Source organism: Coregonus clupeaformis, unplaced genomic scaffold (genome assembly GCF_020615455.1).
Source record: "Coregonus clupeaformis isolate EN_2021a unplaced genomic scaffold, ASM2061545v1 scaf0097, whole genome shotgun sequence".
Classification (NCBI taxonomy): domain Eukaryota; kingdom Metazoa; phylum Chordata; class Actinopteri; order Salmoniformes; family Salmonidae; genus Coregonus; species Coregonus clupeaformis.
The window spans coordinates 466,261-487,932 of NW_025533552.1; the positions used below are offsets into that span (position 1 = coordinate 466,261).

The following is a 21,672-nucleotide window of genomic DNA, read 5'->3' on the forward strand; positions in this document are numbered from 1 at the left end:
AGCGGCATCAGAATTAGTAGACATATTTACAGTTATCAATGCATCTGACTCTAAAATCCTCACATCAACTAGGTCTATATCTCAAATGGAATATGTCATCTGCATGAGACACCAACCAGACATGGATTCAAACACTATTTGACATTTTTCAAATACTTTCAGCGATTGCTTTAGCCTTGCATGGAGTGCAAGTTTGGCGGGAGCTGTAACTTTTGCCACTATTCTATTGGTTCCATTGTAACAGGCATGCTCAATCAACCCCAGCTAATGTACACTGAGTGTACAAAACATTAGGATCACCTGCTCTTGACGTAGACTGACCAGGTGAAAGCTATGGTCCCTTATTGATGTCGCTTGTTAAATCCACTTCAATCAGTGTAGATGAAGGGGAGGAGACTGGTTAAATAAGGATTGTTAAGCCTTGAGACAATTGAGACATGGATTGTGTGTGTGTGCCATTCAGAGGGTGAATGGGCAAGACAAAATATTTAAGTTCCTTTGAACGGGGTATGGTAGTAGGTGCCAGGTGCACCGGTTTGTGTCAAGAACTGCAACGCTGCAGTGTTTTTCACACGCAACAGTTTCCCATGTGTATCAAGAGTGCTCCACCACCCAAAGGACATCCAGCCAACTTGACACAACTGTGGGAAGCATTGGAGTCAACATGGGCCAGCATCCCTGTGGAACGCTTTCGAAACCTTGTAGAGTCCATGCCCCGATGAATTGAGGCTGTTCTGAGGGCAAAAGGGGTTCGCAACTCAGTATTAGGAAGGCGTTCCTAACGTTTTGTGCACTGTGTTTGTCAAATGATTTCAAATGGTATTTGAACCCAACATTGTCTGTTATTTATCCTCTTGTTCTTCTTTGCCCCTCCTCCTTGATTAGATTCCTCCACCCCTCCATTCAGTCAATATAAAATATAAAAGTATGGCACTGTGGTCATCCATTGCAGTATATTCCTTTAGAATGCACCAATTTGTAAGTCGCTCTGGATAAGAGCGTCTGCTAAATGATGTAAATGTAAATGTAATATGTAGAAGGCAAGGTCCTCCCCCGTTTGTACCTATTCCCTTTGAAGCTTCAGTTCACTGTTCCCTGTATCCATACAGCATGAGACCAAAACATTCCCCCATTCTTTTTATTTGATTTGTATTCACAATTTAAGGTTACAAAAGGAAAACTGTACAATATCATCAAGTCAGAACTAAAAGATTTTGCAACACATACAAACAGTGTTTTCTATTGGTTTATTGAGCCACCCCATCTCAAACAGGCAACACATATTAAGTATTTGAAACCCTGATCACTAGTTTCGTCCCGTTCTTTAATAGCCTGTGTTGTTGCTAAGACACGGCTCGGCTGAGAATATACATGTTTTATTCTGCCGATTCCCAGATAAATGTTGATACCCAAACTATTATTACCTTGAAGGTAGGTACACTGCCCTCGGCCTCCATGGCAACCAGAATTAGAAGGCACGACAAGGAAGGATCAGAGCTGATTAGCCACAAGTGTTGTTGTATTGATGTAAGGGTACAGTGGCGCAAGACCAGTTATTGGGCGAATGTACCAATACGTACATGGAACGAAAAGGCCTATTTTGCTTCTGTTTTGATCCCGTGTTGACTGCAGAAAAGGGAAATGTCAGTGAACCCAGTTCACTCAGTCAGTGTTGAAGCTAAACCACCGAACGAGCAGATTTGACAGTCCTACCAAAGCTTTTGTGTCCTGCTATACAGACACCATCATTTTACTTCATCAGCAAACACAAGGAAGGACAGAAGAGATTTGACAGGACAGTAGGCGGCAGGTAGCCTAGTGGTTAAGAGCATTGGGCCAGTAACCAAAATATCGCTGGTTCGAATCCCGAGCCGACTTGAGCAAGGCACTTAACACTAATTGCTTCTGTAAGTTGCTCTGGATAAGAGCGTCTGCTAAATGACTAACATGTAAATGTAGTACTAAAGCCTTTGTGCCAGGGTACACAGTGTAGCGTCATTTGAGAACCTGCGGTGGCTTCTTTTAGCGCTCTTAGCTCTGCTCCGCTTGACACCACAGACACCATCACTTTACTTCATCAGCGAGGTAATTGGGACTTGACATGGTGGTACTCTGCGGTATTTTCAGACACGTCTGATGCTCGGGAGGGCACAGTACGCCCGAAAGCCCCAGCTCCGAGCCGCCCGCGCTCAGCCCTCGCCTCACACAGCACGGCCGACTATATTAGTTTAACAACGTATCCTCGCTCCCTTGAAATCCGGTGGGACTGCGTGCAAGGAGTGCTGCCATCCCCAAATTGGGTTCACCCTCCGGGCATCCCGCATCAGATGTGCCCCTCTTCAGTCCCGAGTGGTCCTAAAGAGTGTTTTACATGATGGGTGAAATGTTGTATCATATAGTCCACCAATGGATTGAACCCACTTTTCCACACAGAACCCTATTGTCATCAACCTAAGCATAAAGGGCGTACAACACTGAAATACAATAAGCTCAACCAATCAATCAATCAAAGTGTCCGTTTAGTAAGTTGGCACACATCCAGAGGAAGCCTCAAAGTGCTCTGCTTTAAGAGATGTAAAAAATTAATATTATCTCCCTTTGTCTACATCTCTATCAAGATGGCAGAGATTCTTTTGATCTTTTATGAAGCGTGTCCAATATTCATATTCAAAGGGTTTATTTTATCAGAGAGTGTGTCCGTATCAAATGGCTGTCAGAGCATCAGTGAAGAGCTGTTAATGTGTGATGGAGGTAGTTGGTTATTCTTTGACTTGCACAAGTAGTGGAGGAAAATACCCTCCTGTTGTTAATGTTTCTGTGCTACAATAAAACTTATTTCAATACATTTTAGTAACCAAGTTTCAGGGATAAGTCATAAAAATATTATTTTTCTACATATAAGAATGTCAATTTCAAGAGAGAATTTAACCAGACTGCATCTCAATTCAAACATTCTCTTGATGCTTGAGAATAACATTTGTTATGAATCCCAGTTATCATATTTTTTTTTTCAATAGTGTCAGTGTTATTTGACCTTTAACACCCCCACACACGCCGGTGAAAGGAAATCAAGAGCGTTGATGGATACAGTCAGTCAGTGTACAATCTCAGGCCATAGACTTCAGGTTCCTATTCACAAGATTACTAGGAGTGCTGATCTAGGATCAGATCCATATCATTTGATTGGTAATGAATTTAAAAATACCTATATCAGCGCTCCTACTATGAGCCTCTGTGAATACGGGCTCTGAAGTGCTGTACCCAGGCCTCAGGTGGTTAGACTGGACCGGAGTCCATTTCAGGTCGTTTCTCTTCCTTTACACCCTCTCCGCACTGACCGAGACGCCAGCAAGCCTGAGACGTTTACTCTTGTCGGGTAATTAAGGTAAATCTGCAGAGAAGTGCTTTCCTCCCGCTCTATTTCCGTCTCTTTCTCTCTCCGTCTCTCCCGCTCTCTCTCACACTCTCTCTCTACTCTTCCCCCTATTGAAATAGCTGTTTCGCTTGGTGACATAATCCAAAGCTAGATTTGGCTAACTTTATAAGTAGTGAGGCTCCTCTTTTCAATGCGGCGGGTCTCAGCCTCAGCAGAAAAAGTCCAATGAAAATGTTGCATTAATCCACTTATCAGGGGAGAGCACATTCGGATAATCCCGGCCCGCTCAAAGTGGCTCCTGTTATGCTGCGCGAGTGTAGTGCTGCGGATGCAAGAGTTTTTTTTACATAACGTGTGTGGGAATGTAAAGTGAGAGACGCCGTGGCGTTTGATGTCTTGTGTTGCCAGTTTGACTATAGTGGGAGCAGTCGGGATGTGTATATTTGTCTGTGTGTGTGTGTATAGCGGTATGCACACGTGTGTGTGTGTGTGTTTTTTCTTTTTTTGTCTGTATACATGCCTGGTCATTTGACAGGAGTCACTAGGTCCCCAGGTCCAGATCCCAGATGGGACGTTGTGTGGAGTTTGCAGTTCACTCCACTAGCAAAGGTTTCTTCTTGTTCTTCAGCATCATCATGCCCCACTTCTCTAAATGATAGCCAGCTGCTTTTACTGTCGTGTTAACAACACCAGGGCATCTGAGCACATCAACACTGCGATGAAGTCATGTCTCTCTCCCTCTCCACCCGGGGCTTTAAGACGGTGGAATTACAGCTGTGTGTTTGAGCAGAGCCGAGGCTCAGTTTTTAATCCATAAAATATATATTCGACTTTCCCCGCTTCATTTAGCCCCAGCCTATTAAACTCAACCACTCATGCTGTGGTTGGTGTGGGGAGCTCTGCAGCAAAACAGCCCTGTGTCTGACCAAGCATGCTTTTTACTTATTGTACACCTACACTGATATCTACCTACACTTGGATATCTACACACACACCCACACAGTTAAGCGAATCTCAGAGCCCCTGGTCCCAGTCGGAACAAACATATTTCCTCTCCTCCTCCTCCTTATCAGATATCCCCCTCCAGTCCTCTCCTCTAGGGGTCTCTTCTAAATGACTTCCTCTATCTTGAGATCTGCACACTGGTCTGTGGAGAATCTGCTGGATCCTCTAATCTACCATCGCTTTGTCAAACCTTTTAATCTATCATCACTTTACTTAATGGGGTCAGACTCTCTCCCTCTCTGTTGTGCTCTGCTTGAGAATCTGTCCTTTTTCAGTCTCTTCTGCTTTTGTCCTCTTTATTTCCTCTTTCTCTACCTCTTTCTCCTTTCTTTCTCTCTCCCCCATCCTCATCTCCTTCATCTCTTCTCCTTCTCCACCTCCTCTCCTCTCCTCTCATCTAAAGTCATTACCCCTGCCCAATGATGCAGAGCCATTATAGAAGATGTGTAGATTCGGGGAGGAGACATGACACAAAGCACAAATGAACCAAAACCATTTTTTATGGGGGGAATAAATGGCTTTATTTGTTGAGGCTCAGCACAAACAAGCTTACAGCCGTGTTCCGCTATAGGAAAATGAGGAGCCTCGGCGGGAAGTCTGCGCTAAATTAAATTTCCATTATGCCGATCAGATTGGGTTGTTATGCTTATTTTCTATTGTGAAGTGTGTGTGTTTGCTGGAGGTAATATGACTAAGAGCATCTTATAGCGATGTTATTGACCGTAATATGTTGGGTAGTCCAGGCAGTTTTCTATATTAAGTGGAAATTGAGCCTTTCCTTGTGTTTTGGTTTGTAATAGGGGAACTTTCCACTCATTTTGTTAGGTCTACTTTAAAATGAAAATGGATGCAATGGCCTCCGAAGACTTATAATAGCAGTCACACACAATAACATTTAGGCTAATTAGTAAATGCTTCAGCCATTTTGTAGTTATAAAAAATAAAAAATAAACATAATAAAACAATGTTTTATTGTCACATACACCGGATAGGTGCAGTGAAATGTGTTGTTTTACAGGGTCAACCATAGTAGTACGTGCCCCTGGAGCAAATTAGGGTCAAGTGCCTTGCTCAAGGGCACATTGCCAGATTTTTCACCTCGTCTGCTCAGGTATTCGAACCAGTAACCTTTTGGTTACTGGCCAAATGCTCTAACCGCTAGGCTAACCTACCGCCCTACATCTATCATCTACAGCAATGATAAACCCTACGATTTTGCCCTATTGTTGTACAAAACGCTACATCGCCCAACATAGTCCTCAATTGTAGTACAACACCTTTTAGGCCCCTTTACGGTTACACTATAGCCCCAAACCCACTCCTAGCTAGGCCATTCTAGCTTCTTCCTTCACCACTCTGTCACACAACCCCCATCTTACAACCCACCCCCGCCAGACGCCACATTAGCAGAGAGCATGCTGGGACACCCATTTGCTAGAATCCTGGCTACCCTCCATCACTGTGTCCTTGTCCAGCGAGGCCCTCAGATGAATGACAACGCCCCCCTCGTCTCCTCTCCCCTCTTTGTTTCCTCAACATATGGGACGGTTGGGGCGTTCTCTCTCTCTCTCTAACGTTCTCTCTCTCTCTCTCTCTCTAACGTTCTCTCTCGCTCTCATTCTCTCTCTGTCGGAATAGCTCTTTGTTTGCTTAACTGTATGACGGAGAAAACATGTGCAGGCCATGAGATTCCCAGATTGTAGATTCCCTGTTGCTCCCATCCTGGGCTTGGGGAATGTCATTGCCTGTCCCCTTTCCCCACCTATCCTCTTCATTCCTGCTTCCCTGCCTCTCTGTTTGCTCTGTCGGCCAGGAAGGGAGGAATGGGGGAAATGGTTGTTCCCTATTTAAACGTTGTTGTTTTCCTCCAGCTGCTGGCGAAGAAGGCATGTACTGTGTGCTGCTGGGCCTGTCCATGTCTGATAGCGAGCAGCCACCTCTTGATTGTGTGGGTGCATGTGTGTGTGAGTGTGTTTGTGAGCGTAGAGTTATAAACAGCCCCAGTGCTCCTCTGGGGAGATCTACAGTCCAGCCTGACATGATTCACACTGACTGGGGGTGACCTTGGAAACTAGCCCACACACACTCAAGCACACAGCACACACGCACGTACACACACACACACACACACACACACACACACACACTTCTGGCTATTGTATTTTCATGACCAGTATTTCTAATTATTTAAAATGCTTTGACTAGTTGATGATCGTTTGTTTTTGTTACATGTTTGTTCTCACAATTCTATATGTACTGCAAGTCGAGGGACAAGAGCGAGCCATGAGAAAACAAGTTTTGATCAGTCATGGAAATGTGCTGAAAACAAATTGGCTCCCTATTTAAAAAGAAGATGGAGAACAAGCTATGAAGGAAAATACTGGAGTTTTGGTGTGCAGGTACAGCCAACTAGTGCAAAAATAATATTGCGATATTGTCAAAACGATACGGTATATTGTCAAAAATAATATTCCGATATATAACCTTCTAGTTTTTTATTCATCGCTAATGTTAATCATGAATGATAGGCCGACATAACACTAAAATAAATTACGTTGACACACATTGACTCCATTTCTCCCCATGTGTGCAGTCATACGTTGTCTTCAATCCTATATTATCTGACATGACGTTGACAGTGAGTCCTGAGGTCCCCAATTCACTGAAGACCCAGTGGCTCTTTAAATCAGGCTTCAGAGTTGTTTGACATCATTCACCTTGAGAGTTGTTGTCTGACATAATTTCCTGTGACATAGCATTGACATCATTTCCTGTGACATGGCGTTTCAGGTGAACGTCACGGTGGACTACATCAGAGCTGCCACCAGCGCCTCAGAGACCAGCACCGTCCCCGCCTTTGCAGAACGCACCTGTGCCACCGTCACCATCGGCGGCATGTGAGTACACCTACCTCGAAACCGACTTTTTCCCCTGCACTGTCGACCTCTGCTAACCCCTAACATGTCTGTGTCGCCCCGTCTGTCACCTCTGTCACCTTGCTTATAGGCAGGATGAGTAGACCAGACGAGCGTTTGTCAATCCTGGCTCTGGAAACACCTATAGCAAGTGCAGACTTTTGTTCTAGCCCAGTAGTAACACAGCAGAGTCAGCTCAAACTTGCTGTATTTCATGGTGCACCATATTTCTCTCCACGTGGCGAGCCAGACCCCTCTACCCGTTTAGCACAAGGCGAGGGAGAGAGGATCAGCAGGGGGGGCTAGCGGGAGATAGCTAGCGCTAGCAGGCTACGTCCTAGATACCACTATCATTGAGCTTGTTAGTATTGGAGTGGGGACTGGTGGAGAGGGTTGTGGAAAAGGCCTGTTTGATTTCCCAAGGACACGTCAACCTCATTTCCTGATACTTTATAAATGCATACAGCCAGGCAGGCTAGGTCATCAGTAAATAAGAGTTTGTTCTTTAAACTGACTTGCACTAATCTGACAACCTGGATGAGTCAAAGCGAAAGATCCACCATGTTGTTTTCACCCATCTCAGTCGTGAGAGCTATGAAAAGAAAACGATATGCTTTTTAAACCTTTATTAAGAGTGTCTAATTTGAAGGCAATTTGCAACACTTAGTGCAACATTTTTGCAGTGTTAGCTGATCTGCCTCCACAGTTACGTTCAGAAGATGCGAAAGTCATTAAAGCCACTGTCATGATGTGATGCTCAATTTGTCTCAATTTATAAAAGGCAGAGAAATGAAACAAAGCGACGATGGGGAAATGACTTGTACTGTTTTTTCTCTTTTTTGTTTTTGACACTCCATCTCAATTGGAGGCAGTTTACTAGCCTCCTACTGTTATTATTCCTTCTGCCTGCCTGTCTCTCTCTGCCTGCCTGCCTGTCTCTCTCTGCCTGCCTGTCTCTCTCTGCCTGCCTGTCTCTCTCTCTGCCTGCCTCTCTCTCTGCCTGCCTGTCTCTCTCTGCCTGCCTGCCTGCCTGCCTGTCTCTCTCTGCCTGCCTGCCTGTCTCTCTCTGCCTGCCTGCCTGCCTGTCTCTCTCTGCCTGCCTGTCTCTCTCTGCCTCTCTCTGCCTGCCTGCCTGTCTCTCTCTGCCTGCCTGCCTGTCTCTCTCTGCCTGCCTGCCTGTCTCTCTCTGCCTGCCTGCCTGTCTCTCTCTGCCTGCCTGCCTGTCTCTCTCTGCCTGCCTGCCTGTCTCTCTGCCTGCCTCTCTCTCTGCCTGCCTCTCTCTCTGCCTGCCTGTCTCTCTCTGCCTGCCTGTCTCTCTCTGCCTGCCTGTCTCTCTCTGCCTGCCTGCCTGTCTCTCTCTGCCTGCCTGCCTGTCTGCCTGCCTCTCTCTCTGCCTGCCTGCCTGCCTGCCTGCCTCTCTCTCTGCCTGTCTGCCTGCCTGCCTGCCTCTCTCTCTGCCTGCCTGTCTCTCTCTGCCTGCCTGTCTCTCTCTGCCTGCCTGTCTCTCTCTGCCTGCCTGCCTGCCTGCCTCTCTCTCTGCCTGCCTGCCTGCCTGACTCTCTCTCTGCCTGCCTGCCTGCCTGTCTCTCTCTGCCTGCCTGCCTGCCTGTCTCTCTCTGCCTGCCTGCCTGCCTGTCTCTCTCTGCCTGCCTGCCTGCCTGGCTCTCTCTGCCTGGCTGCCTGCCTCTCTCTCTCTGCCTGCCTGCCTCTCTCTCTGCCTGCCTGCCTCTCTCTCTGCCTGCCTGCCTGTCTCTCTCTGCCTGCCTGCCTGCCTGCCTGCCTGTCTCTCTCTGCCTGCCTGCCTGTCTCTCTCTGCCTGCCTGCCTGCCTGCCTGCCTGTCTCTCTCTGCCTGCCTGCCTGCCTGTCTCTCTCTGCCTGCCTGTCTCTCTCTGCCTGCCTGCCTGCCTGTCTCTCTCTGCCTGCCTGCCTGTCTCTCTCTGCCCGCCTGCCTGCCTGTCTCTCTCTGCCTGCCTGCCTGTCTCTCTCTGCCTGCCTGCCTTTCTCTCTCTGCCTGCCTGCCTGTCTCTCTCTGCCTGCCTGCCTGCCTGCCTGTCTCTCTCTGCCTGCCTGCCTGCCTGTCTCTCTCTGCCTGCCTGTCTCTCTCTGCCTGCCTGCCTGCCTGTCTCTGCCTGCCTGCCTGTCTCTCTCTGCCTCCCTGCCTGCCTGTCTCTCTCTGCCTCCCTGCCTGCCTGTCTCTCTCTGCCTCCCTGCCTGCCCGTCTCTCTCTGCCTCCCTGCCTGCCTGTCTCTCTCTGCCTCCCTGCCTGCCTGTCTCTCTCTGCCTGCCTGCCTCCCTGCCTGCCTGTCTCTCTCTGCCTGCCTGCCTCCCTGCCTGCCTCTCTCTCTGCCTGCCTGCCTCCCTGCCTGCCTCTCTCTCTCTGCCTGCCTGCCTGCCTCTCTCTCTCTGCCTGCCTGCCTCTCTCTCTCTGCCTGCCTGCCTCTCTCTCTCTGCCTGCCTGCCTCTCTCTCTCTGCCTGGCTGCCTCTCTCTCTCTGCCTGCCTGCCTGCCTGCCTGCCTGCCTGCCTGCCTGCCTGCCTCTCTCTCTCTGCCTGCCTGCCTGCCTGCCTCTCTCTCTCTGCCTGCCTGCCTGCCTGCCTCTCTCTCTCTCTGCCTGCCTGCCTGCCTCTCTCTCTCTGCCTGCCTGCCTGCCTCTCTCTCTCTGCCTGCCTGCCTGTCTCTCTGCCTGCCTGCCTGTCTCTCTGCCTGCCTGCCTCTCTCTCTGCCTGCCTGCCTGCCTCTCTCTCTCTGCCTGCCTGCCTGTCTCTCTCTGCCTGCCTGCCTGTCTCTCTCTGCCTGCCTGCCTGTCTCTCTCTGCCTGCCTGCCTGTCTCTCTCTCTCTGCCTGCCTGCCTGTCTCTGTCTCGCTGTCTGTCTGTATGTATGTCTGTCTATCTTTTCCCTCATCCCTCACTCCAGAAAACCTAATAAAAACATTTCACCCACAACGAGGAGCCACCAAACTTTCTCAATTATGGTCTTGGCGTGCCGACAGGCTAACAAAACATGCCAGAGGACACAAACTCATTTCGGAATGACAAGCCTGCACCGAGCACACTCACTACCATCCACTTTAGCTGCTACATGGGCGCCCAAGGGCTCAGAGCTAACTGCGGAGCGCTGACATCGAACTCTTCCGCATTATTTTTCTACTCCGGTCTCTCACCTTCCCCTCTTTCTGTGGTTGTGAAATAACAATGCAGTGTCTGGTTGCTGTGGTTCGAAGGTCTCTCTCACCTCGCCATGTTGCCGGCGCCTTGACTTGTTAGTTAGTTGTTAGTCATTGTCTTTCGCATTTTCCTTTTGCTTTCTTCTGTTGTGTTTCTGGGCTCGTGTTTCTTCAGTGTATCTGGGCTCGTGTTTCTTCAGTGTATCTGGGCTCGTGTTTCTTCAGTGTATCTGGGCTCGTGTTTCTTCAGTGTATCTGGGCTCGTGTTTCTTCAGTGTATCTGGGCTCGTGTTTCTTCAGTGTATCTGGGCTCGTGTTTCTTCAGTGTATCTGGGCTCGTTTCTTTTTTGTTTCCTCTCACTCTTTTTCTCTCTGTCTGTTTCTCTCTCGGTCTTTCTCTGTTTCTCTCTCTCTCCCTCCCTCTTTCCATTTATTAGTTTTTCTTGCTCCCTCCACAGTAACATAGCCGAGGCGTTGGTCAGTAAAGGTTTGGCCACGGTCATCCGCTACAGACAGGACGACGACCAGCGCTCATCCCACTACGACGAGCTACTGGCTGCAGAGGCACGGTAAGCATGGTGCCCCAAAAATGGTTTCTACTGCTGAAAACGCTGAAAACCATTATTAATGACAAGCCTGCCCCAAAATGGCTTTGGTGAAAACCCATAATGCTGAAAAGTTATTGATGACTAATACCATGGCAACTGACAAACCCCCTGAATAAACCCAATGTCCCCATTTAATTTTTTACTAATTTGTGTGTATTTCCCCTCTTTAGTGATAGTCTGTCATATCATCAGCCTTGTTACCTCAGTCACTTAGGTGAATTATTTAGGCAACACTCTCCATGCTACACTGCATCTAAACTTGACTGATTTAACCAGATTAACTAAACCTGACTGATTTAACCAGATTGACTAAACCTCCCTTTAAATTAAAATGCTTTCTGTCTGACTCATGCAACAATAGTGTATTCCCCCTAGGGACTATGTGTGTGTTTGTGTTGCATCATGGGAAAATATTGAACAACACTGGTCAGAGGTGGCCATTTTTCCCTGTGTCGTAAATCAGCACCTCTACAGGGCCTGGGGCATATTCATTACGCCGATTCTGTTGCAAAACGTTTCTTAAATGGAAGCAAACCGAACAAAACGGGGAAGGACCTACCTGAATTTGTCCAATAGAAACTCTCGTTTAGACTAATGATTACACCCCTGCTCTGATTTTCTCTGACAATATTGGCCCCCGAGTGTCTCTCACACACACACGCATGCACGCACACTAAATCAGGCCTTCTCTTTACACAGGCTCTATGAATATAATTATGTGGATGCGCACCGGGAGATTTAGTACGTGCTTTATTACACTGCTAAAGATGAAGACCTCAGGGTTAGAGGATAGATGGCTACCCACCCTTGGTGTTTGCAAGTGTTTTCCCATGATACCTTTCTCTCATCTTCTGTCTCTCTTTCTGGGCTCCGCAATCTCCTTCTTCCATTTCTTATTCTCCACACACACACACACACACAGACACAGTAGTGAAACACACGTATCACTGACCCACAGATGACACTGACTGCCACAATTTCCATCATCTTCGTCATCATCATCTGTAGCACTCAATCCCTTTCCAGTAGAAATCTGTGCAAGTGGTCATCGCACCAGTGTCAGGGTCAGACAGAAAATGCACTCACTCATCCCCCCCAACCATTACAGTTTCCATTTTAAGGGTATAGATTACACATGTGAATTCCCCCTGCCGCTGATCCTCGTGGTGGTGCCGGGGAGCTTGGAAACTGTATCCCCTCTCTGAGCCGGAATGGTTCTCTGAGTGTTTATTACCCCCAGCTCCATTTCTCCTCTGCTGCTCAAAGGCCTGATGGTTTCTCCTTAACTCGCTGCATGATAGGATGAACCGTAATTGTGGCCACTCTGTCTCACTCTCTCTCGCTCTCTGCCTCGCTCTCTCTGCCTCTGATTGATTACAGGGCAATCAAGAACGGGAAAGGGCTGCATAGCAAGAAGGAGGTCCCCATCCACAGAGTGGCTGATATCTCGGGGGTAAGATGGATTAGTGTGAGAGTGTGGGTGGGGGTGGGAGAGAGAGAAATGTTTGTGGGTCTTTGAGGAATAATTGTTTGTGTTCACTGTTATGTGACTAGGCTTATATGTTGTGTGTTTTTCCCCCTTCAGTCTGTGTGTGTGTGTGTGTGTGTGTGTGTGTGCGTGCGCGCGCGCAATGTTCATACACATTCTCACGTCACCAGGTCCAGTATCCCCAAAACATTTTGGGGACCATCATTCTTCTTGATAATATAATTGCCAAACCTTGACCCACCAGTCTCAATGCCCTCCAGTCTCTCCCAAGCCACTCCCCAGGACAAACCCATAGATTAATCACTCTAAGGAATATCCATAATACCAGTCCCCCCCAGTATTAAAGCAATAAAGGCCCATCTAAATATAGTCCCCTCTGCGTTAATAAAGTCATCTAGGAAGTTGTTTACATGTGCCAGGGGCAGCAGACAGCGTCTCTGCTTATGAAAATTGATTGGGCTGCTCACTAAATGAAGATTAGATTTTACTCTGCGCACTCTCCACACAATCTCTGTGGACCGCGTGCGTTAAAGCACATAAAGGAATGGCGGCTGTACTCCAGTGTGTGTGTGTGTGTGTATCTTTCTCTGTGTTGTCTGTCTGTACCTGTGTGTGTTGATCTTGCCCAGTCCCTCCTCTAAAGGTGCTCCGTCTCTCTCAGCAGCCCTCTCTGTGTTTCACTGCAGCCATATTAGAGGGTGATACGACACATCACCATGTCAGCTTGTTTCCCCATCACTCTGAAGACTGACAGCCGCCCAGGAATAGATCCTTGATACCATGCCAATCTGTTGAGGACTTCTGCCAATCAGGGAGAACAAGCGTGCTTGTGTGTGTGTGTGTGTGTGTATGTTCCTCCATCTTAAAGTACTGCTCCATCTTGGCTGGAGAGCTGGGCTGTGGAGGCTGTGGTGGCCGGACCAGGCTAATGTAATGAGTATTCTCATAAAAAGCTCAAAATAGCAGCTAACAGCCCACCACCGCCCCCCTCAGCTCTCCGCCTGTGTCACACACACACAGGGATATTACCAAGAGGGATTATGGAAAATACAGTGGATATATTATGGAATATAAGGGGATGTGTGTACAGTATGTATGTGTATATATACAAAGGTGGGGGGTGCTGAGTGGATATGGCACTGGGACACCTCTCTCTCTCTCTCTCTCTCTCTCTCTCTCTCTCTCTGAACCAACACACATTGGTACAGGTTGCGTGAACGCAGTCCTCCCTTCATATTTGCTTCCTTCCCTCCTGACTCCTGCGCCCCAGCCCAGATAGTGTGTGTGTTTCCCTATTCCCATTGCCCACCGTTCTCCATCCTAAGAGTTCATCTGAACAGAGAAATGATCTGTCGTTCAGGGCTAGATTCCTGCCCAGTAACTTGAATCACCACAACAATGTTGACTTTGCTTGACTTTGCACTCTGCAAACCTGAGCAACCTGGTGCTTGATGGAGTAGTTCTACCTTGTCAACAACATATTACCTCATCCTCCTTACCCAGGACATCCATCTGTTTTTCCAGAACACAATCTCTCTTCCTCTACAGACACACACACCCCCACTACATCTAAATCATGAGAGAGGGCTAGTGAGTCACTGCCTTGTTTGTTGTGGCTGCATTGGCCTGCCTGCCTAGCTGTGTATTTATTAATATAACTCTCTCTCTCTGCCATTGATTCGTCAGCCTGTCTGAATAAGCGATGATTTAGCCACGCTTGTAATTCTGGCCTTGGCATACCCATTAAGCCAGTGACTCACCAGAAGGGAGAGAGGGAGATGAGGCCTAGCAATGTCATGGTGAAATCATCGGTCCGTTCACCCCACGCTATGAGCTTCAACCTAGATTTACTAATTTGTACATGAAGTGGATGGACTAAGACTGAGGTGTATGATCCACTATCAGACCATCGAAATGACCATGGAGATCTGCATTTATAGGGTGAAGCTGCTACTCTGAACATGTTTGAGGTGTGAACATCCTTATTTGTTTGTCAGTTCCTCCTACTCACTGTTTCTCTCTCTCTCTCTCTCTCTCTCTCTCTCTCTCTCGCTCTCTCGCTCTCTCTCTCAGGAGACACAGAAGGCCAAGCAGTTCCTGCCATTCCTCCAGAGAGCAGGCCGCTCGGAGGCGGTGGTAGAATACGTTTTCAGTGGCTCCCGCCTCAAACTCTACATGCCCAAAGAGACCTGCCTCATCACCTTCCTCCTTGCCGGTAAGTAGTCCCTCCGCGAGGGCCACTAGGCAACTTCCTGGTTTGGCAAACTACATCCTGGCTTAGGTTTCTTCCTGACTGCTTCTTTTAGGTTACTTTCTTCCACCGTCCTTCCAGTTACACACACATCAAATGTATACGTCACGTACACAGTTTACAGCAGGTAGAAAAGGTGCAGTGAAATGCTTGTGCTAGGAGCTAGCAACAGGGCGACCGTGTCTGTCGGCGCCATCTTGTTGGCTTTCTCCTCAGAGCTTGGAGGGTTATCAGTCTTTTAACAACCTAACATTGTTTAATAAAAACACTTGGATTTCCTGTGTATCTTGTCTGCTAAACTGGGTTCAGATGGCTGCCTGTTAGTCAGTTTAGCATGAAGATCTAGCATGAGCTGTCCAGAGGCTGCTCACGAGGTGTGATATGCCACCCCCACACAGCTCTGTTCTGACCTCTCAGGGCTTAGCATAGACTAGAAGGGGTGTGTGTGTGTGTGTGGACAGTGCGTACATAGATGTGAGATTTTGTGTCTGTGTGTACAGTACGTGAGGAGAGGTATATGTGTGTGTGCCAGACATATCAAGCCAGGTGCTCTGTCGCGGCCCCAGCTCAGAGGTCACAGGTCAAGGTGTCCGACAGGGGAGCTAGCGTAGCTCCCAGCTGTTAGCAGTCACTCAGTACGAAGGTCGACAGGGTCCGGTGAAACCGTGCCAGCCGCCCCTGCCCCCCCGACCCCTGGCACCACTGGGATGGCGTTTAGCTGATGTGACCTTTCACCTCATGCTGGCTTTGACCCTACCCCATCACCCACCCCCCCACCCCCTCGCTGGATCCCTGCCAGCGACCCCCCCACTCTGCCTCATCTGCCATTTTGTTCCAAGAAAACAAGCCAGGTGAAGTCCTTCTGGAAAGGTGTTATTTACATTTACATTTACGTCATTTAGCAGACGCTCTTATCCAAAGCGACTTACAAATAGGTGCATTCACCTTATAGCCAGTGGGACAACCACTTTACAATGTTTTAATTTTATTTTTATTTTTTACTTTTTTTTTGGGGGGGGGGGGGAGAAGGATTACTTTATCCTATCCCAGGTATTCCTTAAAGAGGTGGGGTTTCAAATGTCTCCGGAAGGTGGTGAGTGACTCCGCTGTCCTGGCGTCGTGAGGGAGCTTGTTCCACCATTGGGGTGCCAGAGCAGTGAACAGTTTTGACTGGGCTGAGCGGGAACTATGCTTCCGCAGAGGTAGGGGAGCCAGCAGGCCAGAGGTGGATGAACGCAGTGCCCTCGTTTGGGTGTAGGGACTGATCAGAGCCTGAAGGTACGGAGGTGCCGTTCCCCTCACAGCTCCGTAGGCAAGCACCATGGTCTTGTAGCAGATGCAAGCTTCAACTGGAAGCCAGTGGGTGTGCGGAGGAGCGGGGTGACGTGAGAGAACTTGGGAAGGTTGAGCACCAGACGGGCTGCGGCATTCTGGATGAGTTGTAGGGGTTTAATGGCACAGGCAGGGAGCCCAGCCAACAGCGAGTTGCAGTAATCCAGACGGGAGATGACAAGTGCCTGGATTAGGACCTGTGCCGCTTCCTGTGTAAGGCAGGGTCGTACTCTCCGAATGTTGTAGAGCATGAACCTACAGGATCGGGTTCACTGCCTTGATGTTAGCGGAGAACGACAGGGTGTTGTCCAGGGGTCACGCCAAGGCTCTTCGCACTCTGGGAGGAGGACACAACGGAGTTGTCAACCGTGATGGCGAGATCATGGAACGGGCAGTCCTTCCCCGGGAGGAAGAGCAGCTCCGTCTTGCCGAGGTTCAGCTTGAGGTGGTGATCCGTCATCCATACTGATATGTCTGCCAGACATGCAGAGATGCGATTCGCCACCTGGTTATCAGAAGGGGGAAAGGAGAAGATTAGTTGTGTGTCGTCAGCGTAGCAATGATAGGAGAGGCCATGTGAGGATATGACAGAGCCAAGTGACTTGGTGTATAGCGAGAATAGGAGAGGGCCTAGAACTGAGCCCTGGGGGACACCAGTGGTGAGAGCACGTGGTGCGGAGACAGCTTCTCGTCACGCCACTTGGTATGAGAGATCGGTCAGGTAGGACGCAATCCAAGAGTGAGCGGCGCCGGAGATGCCCAGCTCGGAGAGGGTGGAGAGGAGGATCTGATGGTTCACAGTATCAAAGGCAGCAGACAGGTCTAGAAGGACAAGAGCAGAGGAGAGAGAGTTAGCTTTAGCAGTGCGGAGAGCCTCTGTGACACAGAGAACAGCAGTCTCAGTTGAATGACCAGTCTTGAAACCTGACTGGTTTGGATCAAGAAGGTCATTCTGAGAGAGATAGCAAGAGAGTTGGCTAAAGACAGCACGCTCAATAGTTTTGGAGAGAAAAGAAAGAAGGGATACTGGTCTGTAGTTGTTGACATCAGAGGGATCGAGTGTTGGTTTTTTGAGAAGGGGTGCAACTCTCGCTCTCTTGAAGACGGAAGGGACATAGCCAGCGGTCAAGGATGAGTTGATCAGCGAGGTGAGGTAAGGGAGAAGGTCACCGGAGATGGTCTGGAGAAGAGAGGAGGGGATAGGGTCAAGCGGGCAGGTTGTTGGGCGGCCTGCCGTCACAAGTCGCAAGATTTTATCTGGAGAGAGAGGGGAGAAAGAAGTCAAAACATAGGGTAGGGCAGTGTGAGCAGGACCAGCAGTGTCATTTGACTTAACAAACGAGGATCGGATGTCGTCAACCTTCTTTTCAAAATGGTTGACGAAGTCATCCACAGAGAGGGAGGAGGGGGGATTCAGATTCAGCAGGGAGGAGAATGTGGCAAAGAGCTTCCTAGGGTTAGAGGCGGATGCTTGGAATTTAGAGTGGTAGAAAGTGGCCTTAGCAGCAGAAACAGATGAAGAAAATGTAGAGAGGAGGGAGTGAAAAGATGCCAGGTCTGCAGGGAGTCTAGTTTTCTTCCATTTCTGCTCAGCTGCCCGGAGCTCTGTTCTGTGAGCTCGCAATGAGTCATCAAGCCACGGAGCTGGAGGGGAGGACCGAGCCGGCCGGGAGGATAGGGGACATAGAGAGTCAAAGGATGCAGAAAGGGAGGAGAGGAGGGTTGAGGAGGCAGAATCAGGAGATTGGAGGGAGAAGGATTGAGCAGAGGGAAGAGATGATAGGATGGAAGAGGAGAGAGTAGCGGGAGAGAGAGAGCGAAGGTTGCGACGGCGCATTTCCATCTGTGTAGGGGCAGAGTGAGTAGTGTTGGAGGAGAGGGAGAGAGAAAAGGATACAAAGTAGTGGTCGGAGACTTGGAGGGGAGTTGCAGTGAGATTAGTAGAAGAACAGCATCTAGTAAAGATGAGGTCAAGCGTATTGCCTGCCTTGTGAGTAGGGCGGGACGGTGAGAGGGTGAGGTCAAAAGAGGAGAGGAGTGGAAAGAAGGAGGCAGAGAGAAATGAGTCAAATGTAGACGTAGGGAGGTTGAAATCCCCCAGAACTGTGAGGGGTGAGCCATCCTCAGGAAAGGAACTTATCAAGGCGTCAAGCTCATTGATGAACTCTCCAAGGGTACCTGGAGGGCGATAGATGACAAGGATATTAAGCTTAAATGGGCTAGTGACTGACAGCATGGAATTCAAATGAGGAGATAGACAGATGGGTCAGGGGAAAAATTGAGAATGTCCACTTGGGAGAGATGAGGATTCCTGTGCCACCACCCCGCTGACCAGATGCTCTCGGGGTATGCGAGAACACATGGTCAGACGAGGAGAGAGCAGCAGGAGTAGCAGTGTTTTCAGTGGTAATCCATGTTTCCGTCAGCGCCAAGAAGTCGAGGGACTGGAGGGTAGCATAGGCTGGGATGAAGTCTGCCTTGTTGGCAGCAGAACGGCAGTTCCAGAGGCTGCCTGAGACCTGGAACTCCACGTGGGTTGTGCGTGCAGGGACCACCAGGTTAGAGAGGCAGCAGCCACGCGGTGTGAGGCGTTTGTGTAGCCTGTGCGGAGAGGAGAGAACAGGGATAGGCAGAGGCATAGTTGACAGGGTGCAGCAGATGGCTACAATAATGCAGAGGAGATCGGAATAAAATGAACTAAACATCTGGGAATGGAGAGAGCGGGGCCTCCCTCACCACAACTCCCAAATATAACTCTCCCAACTTCCACCTCAGAAACTATAATTGTTGTAAACTACAGAGGTTCAATGTTTTCTAGGAATAGTCTAACCTAGTTTATTCAGCTAGCTAACTAGGTGCAGTATTATTCTGTGAAAAACGTCCGGGCACCTCGCATAAGACGCCACAGCCAGCTAGCATGCCGGTCTCCAACAGCAGGGTTTAGCGCCAATACTCAGCCACAACAACCACCAGTGTATCAACACAAAAGCAGATTGTTCGTGTCCGTGTCTAACGTTGTGGGTTAGTCCCGACAGCTTGAGCGAGTCCGTCGTCAACTTATTCAGCCAGTTAGTTAGATAGAATAGTTAGCAAACTAGCTAGCCATTGCTTTCAGACAAAGAAGAACCCCTCCTTTCACGGCACGAACACACAGAGAGAGCCAAACTACCGTTAACTAGTCACCCATGTCCCGAATTCCTTGAGCGACTCGGGCTATCAATATGTAAAAAACAAAACACAAGTGTAGGTTATGACTTACCCCTAGCAGCTACTGTTAGCTAGCCAAGTGCAAAGCTAGCCACTGAATTGACTCAGCCAGTCAACGTCTGTTCGCTCGGTCGTTCCAGCTATTGTTTACAAGTAGCTATCCAGGTTGCAACAAGCTTGCTAATTTTCAAGCACAGTAGCCAATTGCTACCTAACGTTATTCACCCTCCCTAAATCCTAATATGTGAATGAGCGCAAAACTGATTGCAAATCAGGGTCTAAGGCAGGGCTCTCCAACCCTGTTCCTGGAGCGCAACCGTCCTGTAGGTTTTTGCTCCAACCCTAATCTAATGCCCCTGATTCTAGCAATTAGCTGGTTGCTAAGATGAATCAGGTCAGTTACAACTGGGGTTGGAGTGAAAACCTACAGGAGGGTAGTTCTCCAGGAACAGGGTTGCAGAGCCCTGCTTTCTGTCTGGCAGCTCTGCTTCTTATCTGGCAGCTCAGGTTGATTTGTACAGTCAATTTAGATCAGAATCAATCGATAGCAGGAATGCTTGTGTGTTTTAGATTAGATGAGACTCCATTTACTCTACTAGCCGTAATAGAGGCATTACATCTAATCCAGGCATCTATCTATCAGTCTCTATTTCAGCTCTGTCATTGACCAAACAAAAGAAGAACCCACTTCATTCATTTCCCAACAGGACACCGTCATATATTCATGATAGCATCATCCCCGGTTTAATTGTGCATGTCTTCCATTGTAAATGTTTTAATTAATTTGGTAATTTGTTTCTAAATGTCTTTCCCCCTTGTCGTTGGTTTTTGTAATTAATTATTTTCTCCGCCAGGCATTTTGACTTGACCCTCTCTCTCCATCAAGCCACATAGGCCTTTATTAAGACTGGATGGCAATCTGACATTATAACTTGGTGTGCGCTCACACGCACACGCGTGCTTTTGTGTTTTCTGTCGTTGGAAATGATTTTATTCAATCAGTGGTTATTGCCAAATGACAATAAGCACATTATGGCACAGAGCCTGGGTTTATTTGATTAAGGTCGTTCCCCGGCAAAAAGGTTTTCTGCTAGGAAATGACAGTTCATGTTGTCTTTAATACACACATTAAGGATTAACGCTGATTGATACAAACGATCCTGCTCCCTTTTTTAAATAAGAGGCGCTTCCGTTATGATTAGCCACCGCACCGCATCCTGACCACCCTCACCTTTCCCGTTATGATTAGCCACCGCACCGCATCCTGACCACCCTCACCTTTCCCGTTATGATTAGCCACCGCACCGCATCCTGACCACCCTCACCTTTCCCGGAAGGTGTGTGTGTGTCAGTGGGTGGGTGTGTGATAGTTTTTCATTAATATGAGTGTGTGTGTTATTGCTGCCTGTGGGTTTGTGTGGTCATGTCTTTGCCTTTGATTCCGTGTTAGGTCTCTGTCTGTGTGTGTCCCGCCTGTGTGTGTTGTATATTGTCTATTGTCCATTTATGTATGTATGTGTATTACCCAGAGTTCCCATTACCCAGAGTTCATGTGTGCCTCTGTGGTTCTTATTGAGGTTAGAGACCCCTGCTATATGGGACTGGTGGCATAACATAACTACCCCCGGTTATCTCTCACCCTACATACGCTTATCTACTAACACTACCCCACCTATCTTCAGGTCCTCTCAATGTGTCAAAGTTATCTCTCCATGTTTTATGCACCTATCTCCCTCTGTAGCCCTTTCACATTTTCATTGTGAAATGACAGTGGTGCGATAAGGTATGAATCCCAAATGGCACCCTATTCGCTACTTGGTGCACTACTTTTGACCAGGACCCTGATGAAAAGTAGTGCACTACAGTGCCTTCAGAAGGTATTCATGTCCCTTGACTTATTCCACATTTGTTGTAACAGCCTGAATTCAAAATGGATTTAATAGATTTTTTCCTCCTCACCCATCTACACACAATACCCAATAATGAATAATGAAATTTTAGCAAATGTATAAAAACATTAAATACAGAAATATTATATTTACCTAAGTATTCACACCACTGAGTCAATACTTTGTAGAAGCACCTTTGGCAGCGATTACAGCTGTGAGTCTTTCTGGGTAAGTCTCTAAGATCTTTCCACACCTGGATTGTGCATGCTTCGTCAAATTGGTTGTTGATCATTGCTAGACAACCATTTTCAGGTCTTTCCATAGATGATCAATTAGATTTAAGTCAAAAGTGTAACTCGGCCACTCAGGAACATTCACTGTCTTCTTGGTAAGCAACTTCAGTGTAGATTTGGCCTTGTGTTTTAGCTTATTGT

At 48.1% G+C, this 21,672-nt stretch overlaps 1 protein-coding gene across 1 annotated transcript in view; it reads left to right on the forward strand.

Annotated features, from left to right (window-relative positions):
- Positions 1-21,672, forward strand: part of LOC121549698 (staphylococcal nuclease domain-containing protein 1) — a 282,207-nt gene that overhangs the window by 47,075 nt on the left and 213,460 nt on the right. The window contains exons 12-15 of the mRNA XM_041861542.2: positions 7,172-7,278; positions 10,921-11,031; positions 12,451-12,523; positions 14,633-14,774. Of these exons, the coding sequence (XP_041717476.1) occupies positions 7,172-7,278; positions 10,921-11,031; positions 12,451-12,523; positions 14,633-14,774 (433 nt within the window). The remainder of the gene's footprint in view (positions 1-7,171; positions 7,279-10,920; positions 11,032-12,450; positions 12,524-14,632; positions 14,775-21,672) is intronic.